Source organism: Salmo trutta, chromosome 14, assembly GCF_901001165.1.
Source record: "Salmo trutta chromosome 14, fSalTru1.1, whole genome shotgun sequence".
In the NCBI taxonomy this organism is placed as follows: domain Eukaryota; kingdom Metazoa; phylum Chordata; class Actinopteri; order Salmoniformes; family Salmonidae; genus Salmo; species Salmo trutta.
In genome coordinates this window covers 33,360,737-33,374,469 of record NC_042970.1, presented here as the reverse complement: position 1 = coordinate 33,374,469, position 13,733 = coordinate 33,360,737, and the positions used below count along the sequence as shown (strand labels likewise).

General features: G+C 42.6%; 2 protein-coding genes across 5 annotated transcripts in view; one reads left to right on the top strand and one right to left on the bottom strand.

Annotated features, from left to right (window-relative positions):
• Nucleotides 1-2,958, top strand: part of LOC115207876 (guanine nucleotide-binding protein G(i) subunit alpha-2) — a 107,063-nt gene extending 104,105 nt beyond the window's left edge. For both annotated transcript variants that reach the window (XM_029775407.1, XM_029775408.1), the window contains exons 6-9: nucleotides 967-1,096; nucleotides 1,262-1,415; nucleotides 1,706-1,915; nucleotides 2,072-2,958. In XM_029775407.1, the coding sequence (XP_029631267.1) occupies nucleotides 967-1,096; nucleotides 1,262-1,415; nucleotides 1,706-1,896 (475 nt within the window). In that variant the 3' untranslated portion in view covers nucleotides 1,897-1,915; nucleotides 2,072-2,958. The remainder of the gene's footprint in view (nucleotides 1-966; nucleotides 1,097-1,261; nucleotides 1,416-1,705; nucleotides 1,916-2,071) is intronic.
• A 1,422-nt stretch (nucleotides 2,959-4,380) lies between these two features.
• Nucleotides 4,381-12,726, bottom strand: LOC115207875 (cadherin-related family member 4). Of its 3 annotated transcripts, none has more exons than XM_029775404.1 (21): nucleotides 12,606-12,726; nucleotides 12,060-12,083; nucleotides 11,343-11,533; nucleotides 10,134-10,290; nucleotides 9,887-9,978; nucleotides 9,653-9,760; nucleotides 9,450-9,553; nucleotides 9,166-9,302; nucleotides 8,186-8,366; nucleotides 7,385-7,535; nucleotides 7,029-7,131; nucleotides 6,700-6,903; nucleotides 6,472-6,611; nucleotides 6,156-6,297; nucleotides 5,797-6,011; nucleotides 5,552-5,685; nucleotides 5,244-5,294; nucleotides 5,081-5,141; nucleotides 4,934-4,990; nucleotides 4,813-4,840; nucleotides 4,381-4,655 (listed from the first exon to the last, which is right to left on the bottom strand). In XM_029775404.1, exons 1-21 carry the CDS (start codon nucleotides 12,670-12,672, stop codon nucleotides 4,600-4,602), a joined length of 2,403 nt encoding a protein of 800 aa, XP_029631264.1. In that variant the 5' UTR covers nucleotides 12,673-12,726; the 3' UTR covers nucleotides 4,381-4,599. The 3 variants fall into 3 exon arrangements, with proteins under 3 accessions (XP_029631264.1, XP_029631265.1, XP_029631266.1); XM_029775405.1 differs by having other exon boundaries at nucleotides 5,114-5,141; XM_029775406.1 differs by lacking the exon at nucleotides 4,934-4,990 and having other exon boundaries at nucleotides 5,114-5,141.
• Between the last annotated feature and the right edge of the window lie 1,007 nt (nucleotides 12,727-13,733).

The window sequence follows — 13,733 nt, the reverse complement described above, 5'->3', positions numbered from 1 at the left end:
ACACCACCAACAACCCCACACAAATAGCATGCCCTGCAGCAGTGTTAGCTAGTGTTTAGCTGGGCTGATGGAATCAGGCTACACTGAGTGATATTAGAGCTGATAAGAGCCCTGTGGAGGTGAGCACCACTCATTACAGCCCTGAACATTACAGCCCTATGTGTTGGCAGGCTTACACAGCCTACTAACACATAGCATAGCAGCATTCCATTACATATGAAATTCACCCAAATATCAGAAGAATTTCTAGCAGGGCTGACGGTACAAAAAAATGATCTGACAGTCTGTCTGGTATCTGCCAAACAAGACTTCCATGCCACTGTCTCTGCATTTCCTCCTATTCTCTGTTTTCAAACGCAACCTCCCTTGTGGTGATGATTAAACGGGCACTTCCACAGCGGGCGTCTTCTCATTTCGCCCATGGGCCCGGTCAGTTTGCTATGTCCTCATGAAGAAGTCATGCGGAGATCCATCGTGGCAACAAACAAACAAACCCAGATCCGCTCCCTCAGCGCCTCTGCCCTGTAACCACGGAAACGGCACTGTACAAAAGGTGCTATGAGTACAGAGAGACCCTCAGGCCTCCCTTCTCTGGGCCAAGCCTGGTTTAATGGAATGTGGGGGCTCCTCCAGGAATGTCACATCATCATGGTGCTTCCCTCTCATTGGTGTAATTATGGATCCCAATACAGAGGACATGAATGGCCCTTTAGAAACCCTCTGTTTCCAGACCCAATAGAGTGGATAGGTGTAAAAACACATTGGGGAAATCCCCTAAGCCCATGAATCTGTGAACCAGCACCATATTGTTTACACCTATCCACTTCTTCACAATCTGCACACATCAAAGGAGATACAGGGTTAGACTAGAGGTTGTTCTGGGAGTTTGGGCTGGGCATACAGTACAGTACCACTAGTAAACAGCAGTAAAAGGGTGTCCCTCACTGGCTGCTTGTGTCCCTACAGAATGTTTGATGTGGGTGGTCAGCGTTCCGAGAGGAAGAAGTGGATCCACTGCTTTGAGGGAGTCACAGCCATCATCTTCTGTGTGGCCATGAGTGCCTACGATCTGGTGCTGGCTGAGGATGAGGAGATGGTGAGGAGGCAGGAGACTGCTTTAAGTACCACTGACTGGATCTCTCTTATCCCTTTTTAATGCAGTTTTATTTCTAAAGGAAATGACCTCACATTAATTTTGAGTTGTCTTGATCAACTGGAATGAAATAACGTTCTGTTTTCATTCTCTCCTTCTCCCTTTTAGAACCGTATGCACGAGAGCATGAAGCTGTTTGACTCCATCTGCAACAACAAGTGGTTCACAGAGACCTCCATCATCCTGTTCCTCAACAAGAAGGATCTGTTTGAGGAGAAGATCACCCACAGCCCCCTGACCATCTGCTTCCCAGAGTACTCTGGTAAGAAGACCACAACACAACTTGGAATCCCCTGAATGTTCCATGTTATCTTGTAGTTGGCAGTGCTTTACGCTGAAATTCTCATGTCAGGCTTGGAGGTGTCGTTTTTAACCAGTAAAATGAGTCTAGTGGCAAGATGTGTAGCTCAACAACCCCATGAATCCCATCAGTAGAGAAGATCACCTTCTCCACCTGATACTAGTTTTCTCCTGACGCCTACAGACTCAGTAGCATAACCATTCTAATTCTATGGGCACAACAATCCTCTTAACCTCCTCTCCTATGCCCAGGTCCCAACAAATTTGAGGAGGCGCAGGCCTACATCCAGACCAAGTTTGAGGACCTGAACAAGAAGAAGGACACCAAGGAGATCTACAGCCACTTCACCCAAGCCACCGACACCAAGAACGTTCAGTTTGTCTTTGACGCCGTCACCGACGTTATCATCAAGAACAACCTGAAGGACTGTGGTCTCTTCTAGAGCCTGAGGAATAATCAAGGTCAGCTTTTACATATGTACAATAGAGCACACACTGGGATCTGTTCATAAATGCACAGAAATCAGCTAGTTAATGTGTTTTGAATAAAACTTCAAGGTTAACTTTGGATGCATTAACCTCTCCCTCTCTCTGTGTTCCCTCCGATTACTTGAACAGCTCTGACTATAAGGAAGTTTGGAAGAAAAACGTCGTGAAGGAATGCACTGGCCAACCACGATTTCTGCTTTGCTCTGCTTTTTTTAAAGGCACCTAAGAGACTGAGAACTCGGAGAGCATTGCAGAATTTCAACAATTGCTGATCCAGTTGCTCGTATTAACTCTTTGGCCTAAGACCACAAATCAAGCATTTGTTATTGGTTTTTTTTCTTAGTTTATTTTCAATTATTAGAGGCATTGGAAAAGGTTTTTATATAAATGCGTTCATTTTCCTTTAGAAAATCTGATGTGCAGTGCAAATTCTATTAAACTTTTAATTGCATAAAGCTTATTTTGTAAAAGAACATGCATGGATAAAGATTATGAATGGAAAAAGGAAGTGCTTTTTTTATCACGTTTACATATGTTCCTCATTCATAGCCAAACCGCATATTTTTCCTGCATGTCTCGAGATGGCAAATATATTAGCTCTGTAATCTGCACAGAATATCTTAACATTCCTTTTACAAAATCAAAATAAAAATATTAAAAAGTAAAACAAAAAAACCTTCACAACCAGGGGAGGAATGGCAAAAATTTTAACTGATTTAAAGTATGTATGTACCTAACATTATTTTTTATAATACCAATTCCATGTCTTTTGCAGTATGTTTGTGCCTTCACTTAAGTTTACAGCCGATTCATAGATATGCTTTTATCAGTACTGTTTGACCGACTGTATGCCTACATTTTTCTTCCATTTTTCTCACACCATCTTAATGATAAATAGTGATTGAGGAAAGACAAAATCTAATTGGGAAAAGGTTAGTTTTTTGGTCAATATTAAAATGCTTTGAAAGTCTTATATAATGATTTAATTTAAATAAAAATAAAGATCACCTGATTTACTTGCTCTTGTGTTTTCCTACACATTGTTTAGGTCATTTTCACATACTAATGGACATGTTTTTCATAGAACACAACAGATAATTTCATTCAAATCAGGTTAGAGCTGTTGGTGTAATAAAACCAAAACAAACTGTTATTCCACAAGTCAGACAAAACAACGTACACTACATGACCAAAAGAAAATGTTGTTTATAAATCATGGGCGTTAATATGGAGTTGGTCCCCCCCTTTGCTGCTATAACAGCCTCCACTCTTCTGGGATGGCATTCCACTAGATGTTGAAACATTGCTGTGGGGACTTGCTTCCATTCAGCCATGAGCCATTAGTGAGGTTCGGCACTGATGTTGGGCGATTAGGCCTGGCTCACAGTCGGCGTTTCAATTCATCCCAAAGGTGTTTGATGGAGTTGAGGTCAGGGCTCTGTGCTGGCCAGTCAAGTTCTTCCACACCGATCTCAAAAAAATCATTTCTGTATGAACCTCGCTTTGTGCATGGGGGCATTGTCATGCTGAAACAAACTGTTGCCACAAATTTGGAAGCACAGAATCGTCTAGAATGTCATTGTATGCTGTTGCGAATATTTCTCTTCACTTTAACTAATGGGCCTAGCCCGAACCATGAAAAACAGCCCTAGATCATTATTCCTCTTCCACCAATCTTTACAGTTGGCACTATGCATTGGAGCAGGTAGAGTTCTCCTGGCATCCGCCAAACCCAGATTTGTCCGTCGGACTGCCAGATAATGAAGAGTGAATCGTCACTCCAGAGAACGGGTTTCCACTGCCCCAGAGTTTAAATGTGGTGAGCTTTACACCACTCCAGCCGACACTTGGCATTATGCGTGGTGATTTTATACTTTTGTGTGCAGCTGCTCGGCCATGGAACCTAATTTCATGAAGCTCCCGACAAACAGTTATTGTGCTGATGTTGCTTCCAGAGGCAGTTTGGAACTCAGTAATGAGTGTTGCAACCGAGGATTGACGATTTTTAAGTGCTTCAGCATTCAGCGGTCCTGTTCTGTGAGCTTGTGTGGTCTACCACTTTGCGGCTGTGCCGTTGTTGCTCCTAGATGTTTCCACTTTACAATAACAGCACTTACACTTGACTGGGGCAGCTCTAGCAGGGGAGAAATTTGATGAACTGAGTTGTTGGAAAGGTGGCATCCTATGACAGTGCCACATTATAAAAGTCACTTAACTCTTCTGTAAGGCCATGTTACTGCCAATGTTTGTCTATGGGCATTGCATGGCTGTGTGCTAGATTTTATACACCAATCAGCAACGGGTGTGGACACCCCTTCAAATCTACTCATTTGAAGGGGTGTCCACATACTTTTGTGTATATATAAGGTATACTGTTGATGCTGAACTACATGAGTACACACAGGAATAGTTATTAAGGAATAGCCTCCAACACAGCATGTCAGCATGATTATGTATTAAATAGTACCTTTTAAAATATCACTCTTACAAACTTCAAATAGACCTGTAATTGAAATCACAATTATGCTAAAATGCCTGATTGCGTACATATGAATCCACATCATATGAATCAACATCATATGAATCCTCTTCAGCTACAGATGGTATAAACTGCACATAAATCAGTGCAGGTCGTTGATGGTAAGACTGGACGTCCCCTACAACCAACGCCGTTCACCAGTGGAAGAGTTGAACAGGTAACTGCGCCCTGAAACTAACAAAAAACATGTTTTCAAATTACTTCTCACATTTTAGGCCTGAAAACCTCAAAACATTGGATTAATTCATATGTTTTGATAAATTCCAGAAGATCATTAGCTTAATATGAATATTGGAACATTTTGAAAGTGGTTTGTAAGCCCAGCTCTTACCTGGATCTTGTGCCTTCCCATCAAACCTCTGAGAGAACAGAAATTACCAGTTAAATCTCTATTAAGCCTGGACCTCATGCTGACTGTAACCCATAGTTTTCCATAGGCAATTGACGCCTACCATCAGGTCGTCTTGTATGCTGACTTTAGACAGACTGAGGGTGCCATCTAGTGAGGCCTTGGAGAAACACATTCAAAGGTAAACCCATGCTGTTTCACATATTTATTCTCAGCAGGATGCAATTGGAAACCATTGATCCAAACTTGCCTGGTCATTTTCACTGGCCCCATTTTGACTCACTTCTGTGTTCATTTTGCCGATCTCTTCCCTGCTCAGATAACATAATACACAGTACGTTGTGAGTTAGTGGTAAAACGTTTATAACAATAATGGCTTATAATTCAAAACGTGGATCTCTAATGGCACTCACGTCTTATTGGATGGAGGTTCAGGCTCATCTTTTGGTCCCCAACCATAGACGCTGCAGGCATAAACATACAGTTCTTATTATGGACTGTTACAATAACCTAACCCCTGCTGAAAACCCTGCTGCTTCCATGGGAGAGCAGATCTTGTCAACTCTACAGTCAGCGGATTAACTGAACAGAAGACGTCAAGGACCAGAGTTATGCAACCTTGCTCGACATCCTCACTTCAGACGTATTTTTATCTATTTTATAGAGAGTCTAGAGCGAGAGAGTTGGGCATAGGTGGTCAGTGTGTGCGGGGGGGATTCACCGGCTCAGAATGGCCCAGATGAGCAGACTTGTGACCAGCAGGAGCAGGACGCCGGTAACCGTCACCACAACAACAAACCAAGGCTCTGGATCCCAGTAGTCTGACATCACAGTGACCACCTGGGGTGGTTTAGCCTGGAGGAGGGACAGCAAAGAGAGGATACAGTCTCTTATGGGTCTCCTGTTGTAAAAGGTTTTCCTTCATATACAGTGGTGTGTACCATGTCTCTACAAGGCTGATCTTACTGTAGTGGTGGTGGTAGTAGTAGTAGTAGTAGGAACAGTAGTGGTCCAGGGAACTACGTAGATGTAGGCCACAGCCTCAGTGTGATGCCTGCCATCCGACACAGAGATGGTGACTTCAAACATGGTGCGGTCATAAACCCCATCCACCACGTAGGAGAACACATTTTTGGAGACGAGACTCAAACCGGTCATCAGAAACCGGTCCACTGCAGCACCTGTCATGAATGAAATCACATGTGCTCAGACATGCAAACATACTTTTGATTAACAGCAAATATTTAGCTGACTTAGCCTGACAGTGTGGTGGGGAATATTGGTGTAAACTGAAACATACACTCAGTTACACACACACTGTGTACCGTTAGTGATGGTAGCTGTTAGTCTGTCGCTGTCTGCATCAGCGCAGCTGAGTGAGAGGATGGGGAGTTTATTAGACAAGGTGGAGAAGATGGTGGACTCATAGGAGATAGGGTCACACACTGGAGCATTATCATTCACATTCTGACAGAGAAGAGACAGGATGGAATGGATACACAGTCATTAGTTTTCACAATTTACATCCAAAACCATTTTTAATCTATTGTATTATATGGATAAATGTCTGAAAGTATGTACTCTGTTATCCTGTACTAGATACATGTACAATGGTGCTTTAGCTCTCTGTCCATTCCTCACCTCCACTTGTACGGTGATGTCCACTGTTCCTCTCTTGCGGTTGGTACGGTCCATATCCTGGTCATAATCCTCAGCCTGAACCCCCACTACATACACCTGCTGCTCCTCAAAGTCCAGCTCTCCGCCCAGATACAGCTCCCCTGGAGAGAGAGGTGCAACATATTTATGGATGTTAAATGTTAACTAAGAATCTTAAGCTGATCCCTGTGTGCTCAGCTGTAGCCTCACCTCCCTCAGGGTCAATAGTGAACATGGCGTCTCCTGTAGTGATTGAGTAGCGGATGTTGTCAAAGGGCCAGTCTGTGTCTCTGGCCACCACCGTCCCCACTGCCGTACCAGGCCTGGTGCCCTCTGGGACACTGAAGAACAAAGTCTGAAACACTGGATCATGTTCATTGACTGGGGTCACACTGACCAGCACACGCACCTGGGCTGAATACGGAGAGGAACGGTGTTACACTGCCATCCTATAACTTCAAAAGTAAACTGCCGCATATATTAGATGATGGTGTACTGTGTACATGACACACACAGGGAACCACACAAAGTAAACTGACATGTGAGAGGAGGGGTGCCTGTGTCCGTAGCCAAGATGGTGGCCTCATACTGGAAGTTATTGGTGGCCATCTCAGCAGAGTCGTAGTTCAGAGTGTTGTTAACCTGGCAGAAAGATTCAGGGCTCAATTCAACCCGTAGATCTGAAGACAGGCTTCATAGCACGATTGTCAATTAAAGACGGTCGCGGAGACTGCATTCACCGTAACCGCTGCGTATGTCGGCTCAATCGGAAATGACCTTTAAATGTGATATTCTGCTGTACAGATTGAATCGAGCCCTCACTTTATCAAGATATACACTCGAATAGTAATAGTACATCAAATATTATGCATTGTTAAATCATTATCATGGTTACCAGGAGCTGTCCGTCTTTGAGGCGGAATTTGAGTAGTGCTAATCTGTTATCGACGAGCGTGAGAGACACACTCTGGTTACTGATGTCAATGTCAACACAGGTCAGTGAGCCCAGGCTGCTGCCCACCTCAGTGGTCTCTGACACCTCCAGCCTGCAACACAACAGGACACACAGTCTGTGTTCAATCTGGCAAACTTCTGGTCTATTTGCGTTTCCAAAACCATTTACAGAAAAGGTGAAATTATTGAACTGTTTAAATTCAATTAGATTATTAGACTACATTTCTATAAACATCTGTTTTATTTGAGCTAATATGTATAGGAATAATTAACGTCACACACTGCATAAGCACCTTATTCCAGACCCAAATGGGATTTCTCTGCACTGATTAAAAGCAGTAATTCAGACCCAGTTCCTCTGTCCAATAATACATATCATCATTCATAATTAGGCTGTAGTCGGATAGTAATAATGATGGTGGGTATGAAGTAGGTCATACAGACTGGGTGGTCATTCATTTGTAGTGAAGGAGACTGCATCCTAATGAACACTGTACACCCCTATATCATCTCTATGCTACCCCCCCCCCCCCCCCATCCCCCCTCCCTGAATCAGCCTTTGCTTTGGGACACTGCGGTCTGGACCCTGGTTCTAGGAGTTATTGACATGGTCACGTAACGTGGTCATGGAAAACTCCTGGCCATAGACATGACTTAATGTAATCTATCAAAAATATACATAAGGAATTTAAGGCTGATTTTAGTCCGGTGCCCAGTGATCCAGTAGAGTCCTGTTACTTACACAAACACTGAGGGGGAGCAGAAGGGTGGGAACTCATTGACATCCAAAACGTTGACCGTGACAGTGGCGGTAGCGGAGCGTTCCAATGCCACGCTGTAGGCTCTGACCAATAGAACACTGTGGGCCAGGGCCCGCTCCGCCTCCAGGTCCAGGTTATAGGCTGTTCTGATGATACCGTCCTCTGATGGGATAAGAGACAGGAAGAGAGACAGTACAACACTTCGGGGGCGAATCCTTCACTGTTAGCAGATGTATTAATCGACCGAATGACACTGTATAAACTGTATACAGTAGATTACCGTAGAATGCACAGTAAAATACCATACATTTGTTTTACAGCACATTGTAAGACCTTTATGTAATTTCAACAGTAAAATACTGTAAAATGCACAGTAAAACACCATAAATGTGTTTAAAGTATTAATTATGGTGCATTGTGGGAAAATGCGGGCGAGCAACGAGTCTCTGGTTCATTAACATATTAAGCTGTGCCTTGTAAGAGGCTATATTTGTTGCACCCATGAGTGAGAATGCTGTACCACCACAGAATAAAGTAAAATACTGTATTTTTGGAATTCTACAAACCATGTCCTGAAATTTTACAGTAACCAATTGCTGCCAGTAATTTACTGTAATTCAGAATACAATATCATACCTAATTTTTGGAGCGCCAAAAACCTTTTGAACACCAGTGGGTGCATGGTATTGTTGTTTCTCACTTATTAACATATTTTGAGGCTATATTTGTTGCACCAGTTAGTGAGAGTCCTGTACCAATTTAAGTGACATTCAGTAGTAGTTTCCTAACAATTAAATGTGTATGGGAACAGATTCACTGATGTCGAGGATTTACGCAAAGAAAATTGAGTTTCACATTGAAATCTCAAATGATGATTCAGCCATTTATGCATAGAGGATATTATAAAAACATTGATTTCCATCACATATTATTGGTGAGATAAGAATTAGAAAATCCAAACCTCTACCAATCTTGAAATGAGGATAATCTTTCACAAAAGTGTAGAATACATCAGGGATGGTGAGGTTAGCTCTGACGATAGCTACAATATCCTCGGGTCCTTGGTTCTCAAAGATGGACACATTCTGGGAAACAAGACTGACAAGAGATCTGGGTTAACCACACGTTTAACATTTAAATCTGATAAACACAATATTGTATCATAAACGCTATAAATGAAACCTCTTAGGACTGTGAGTGATAGATAAACATTAAGAAGGCAAGGCATCATTCCGTTGAACTCACAGCAGATCCAGAGGAAGGTTGTAGACTTTCAGCACCTTGATCCTGACTGTCCCAGTACAGTTAGCCCCCTGTTTGTCTCTCACAACCACAGACAGCATAAACTCCTGTTCAACAGCGTCACACGAGGAGGAAATCATTCTGATAAAACAAACTTCTTAAACATGTCTTTATACATAAAGGTATACATAATATCACACCCTCACCCTTGGCCCTGTGTGGTAATCAAATGGTTGGCTTGAGATGATGCTGCCGCCTGCACTGACGTGGAACTGTCCTTTGGAGGAGTTGGGCAAGACCTGACTGATAGAGAACTGCAGCACAAACCAGAACAGGTATCAACACTCGGTCTAAACCTATACTAAATAGGATTAGGCAATGTATTGGTACAGTAATACAGTTGAGATCAGAAAGTAATGAGGAGGTAGTGTGTTTATTACAGAGAGTGTGTCATTGCGGTCTGCGTCGGAGGCCAGGACAGTGTAGAGAGTCACAGGAACAGGAAGGTTCTCTGGGACATGAACCTCAACTCCTGTACACAAACACTCATCAGACCATCTACTCATTACAACGTCCCTCAACAATACACTGAGCTTATAACATAGTAATAACATCGTAATAAACATGTAATAGCCTTGTAAACGGTGTATAAATGTATGTGTAGTGGTTGAGGTGAGGTTGTGTTACCAGGCAGCTGGAACAGAGGTTCACACTGTGGCGTGTTGTTCTCATCCACCACGCTGATATGGAAGGTCTGCTCTACACTGCCTGATGAGGTGACCAGGCCCAGACGAACACTCACCATGCTGGCCTTCTCATAGTCCAGAGAACCGTTCAACACTATCTACACATGTACACAATATTAGATGCAAAACATTTATCTTTACTAATGTCTCATTTGTTCATGTGCAGAACAGAGGTTATGGTTGAACTGGGATGTGGACATAACCCTAGGGTTATGGTTGAACTGGGATCTGGACATAACCCTAGGGTTATGGTTGAACTGGGATCTGGACATAACCCTAGGGTTATGGTTGAACTGTGATCTGGACATAACCCTAGGGTTATGGTTGAACTGGGATCTGGACATAACCCCAGGGTTATGGTTGAACTGGGATGTGGACATAACCCTAGGGTTATGGTTGAACTGGGATGTGGACATAACCCTAGGGTTATGGTTGAACTGGGATGTGGACATAACCCTAGGGTTATGGTTGAACTGGGATGTAGACATAACCCTAGGGTTATGGTTGAACTGGGATCTGGACATAACCCTAGGGTTATGGTTGAACTGGGATCTGGACATAACCCCAGGGTTATGGTTGAACTGGGATTTGGACATAACCCTAGGGTTATGGTTGAACTGGGATCTGGACATAACCCCAGGGTTATGGTTGAACTGGGATGTGGACATAACCCCAGGGTTATGGTTGAACTGGGATCTGGACCTAACCCTAGGGTTATGGTTGAACTGGGATGTGGACATAACCCCAGGGTTATGGTTGAACTGGGATGTGGACATAACCCTAGGGTTATGGTTGAACTGGGATCTGGACATAACCCTAGGGTTATGGTTGAACTGGGATGTGGACATAACCCCAGGGTTATGGTTGAACTGGGATGTGGACATAACCCTAGGGTTATGGTTGAACTGGGATTTGGACATAACCCTAGGGTTATGGTTGAACTGGGATTTGGACATAACCCTAGGGTTATGGTTGTGGATTAGGGTTGTAGTTGTAGTTGAGGCTAGGGTTATGGTTGAACTGGGATGTGGACATGAAGCTAGGGTTAGGTTAGAATGTAAAAAAATGTTTTACGTCTTCATCAGTATAAAAAGCAGATGACAATAAAGATACCTGAGAACTGATATTTGACAAAATTGGCTGTTCCGACCTGGACATTGAAGATACCAGAGACGTCAGTAGGGTTGACGATGGGCGTCTCAAACACCGCTAACTCTGGGTTGACAGAGAGGATGTTGACTGTGGGGAGAAGACTGGAGCTCTGCACCTGAAACTCCACCACCACACTCCTGGGACGGGTGCTCTCCGATACAGACACAGAGGCAGGGAGGCCTATGAACCCTAGAGGGAGCCACAGCACAGTCCGAACTGCTCTAAAATCTAAACAGAACATTCTAAACAGACATTCAGAGCTCCTGTCCAAATCAAATCACATTGTATTTATCACATCTGCCGAATACAACTGGTGTAGACTTTACAGTGAAATACTTGTTTACTAACCTTTCCCAATTATGCAGAGTTTGAAAGATAATACAAAATTAAATAGTAAGTTACACAAGGAGTTAAATAAAATACACAATAATTGAGCTAAATACAGGGTGTACCAGTACCAGAATACACCACTGCACTGAATAGAAATATGTAGTGTAGTAGGGCATAGCTACTGATATACTGGCATATTATACATGGTGTAATAGACTACTGTACAGGGAGAAAGAGCGAGACAGGGGGATTAATAAATTATATTTATTCAATGGTATTAGAAATACAAGATGAATGGCTTTAGCACAGCACAGTATTGCACTGGGGAGCACTGCAGACACACAGACACAAACTCCTTTACTGACAACAAACACAGGTAACTCACCAGTCGCTATGGAAACACACGCTCCTTTGGACCATGAACAGCACAGAATAAGAGGAATTAATAAGAGCACTTGATCGATTTGGTTGCAAGCATTTGAAGTGTATCTCATCAGACTTTTGACTTCACGACATTGTACAACTGTGGCAGTATAAAATCAGGTTCCATGGTACATCTCCACTACATATACAAAATGTAATAGTCTCAACTTGTTTCAGAAGTACTATTTTCAATTGATAGAGAAAGGTGGGCTTTTAGTTATGATGTCCATCTACAGCTTGTCCATCGGAATAGATTCATGAAGACACTTCCACATTTTCACCAGCCGGGGACCCATTCCTCGATACTTTGATACTTCGATACTCAATACTTCCAACTGACGCAAAATGTAAGATGGCGTCGACAGAGAGGGCTACCTCGCTTCTAGTCCTTAGGAAACTTTTACAAGCATTTCGCTACACTCGCAATAACATCTGCTAACCACGTGTATGTGACCAATAAAATTTGATTTCAAAGATGTATGTTATAGATAGTTCTTAATGAACTCACCGGTCAAAATGTGAAGCTGTAAAAAAGATGTTAGGAGCAGTGGACAGAGGAGATTGTAGACACCCATAGTTGGAGGTTAAGGCTGGTGTTGTTAACTGGGGAAGCTGATTATCTGGACTGTGTAGAACTGGGAAGACCTAGTAGAGCTAGTCAGCCCTGGTTACCAAACAAACATACCCCTCCTCAGATGTAAAGTACATGACCATATCAACTCTGCCTGGTCTTGACACATTTATGATCCTAAAGTCAAGATGAACTGATAACATGTTGTATTGAGTAAAGAGACTGGGCAACACATGAAAACTCCATAGCAACACATGTATACTGACTGACACATTATATATGCTTGTAAACCAAGCAGGGAGAAGGAAATGCCTGGATGTTCCTAAAATGAATTCACATTTCAATCCGTCATAATGCAGTAATGGTCAAAAACACACTCAAAGAGGCACAGTGTAATTACTTAGGCCTAATGCAAGTAGATAAAACCAGACATAATTGATCCAAAATGCATTTACAGCTGCTATTATGTACATAGAAAGGTTTCTCATTGAGGTGTGCAGTTGTTAATGGACAGAGGCATTATTCAATTATGAAGAGGGACCCTTTTATAGAAAGCAGAGGCCCTTTCACAAAAACACACAAAAGACCCTAAAAGCAAAGATGGGAACATCTTGTGAATTACTTAATTCACACTGACACAATAATACACACATGCCATATCATTATAAAATCAGCTCCATTGGCACTATAAAGATGTCAATGAGGAAGCCGGGGCTGGTTTTAGTAGGCTACATTAGAAGTCGGCCTACTTAGTAAAACACCATTACCGGACAGAGTTGTCAGGCATCTGGAGAACGAGGTTATATATTTGATTTTGCACTGTATGGGAAAATATGTATGGCCTAATAAAGTACTCACTTCCCCCCCAAAAAACAACAAGCTGTAGAAACAGGTTGAGACATGCCATGTGTGATGCATTACACAGTCTGGTCACATCATGGTTGATGAGATGTGTACATCTGAATAGTAGACTATCAAATGCAGATTTGTCCAATTAACAATGAACCAAAAATGTACATCGCTCACCTTAACACTGACATGAATAACAATACATTACAAGAATGT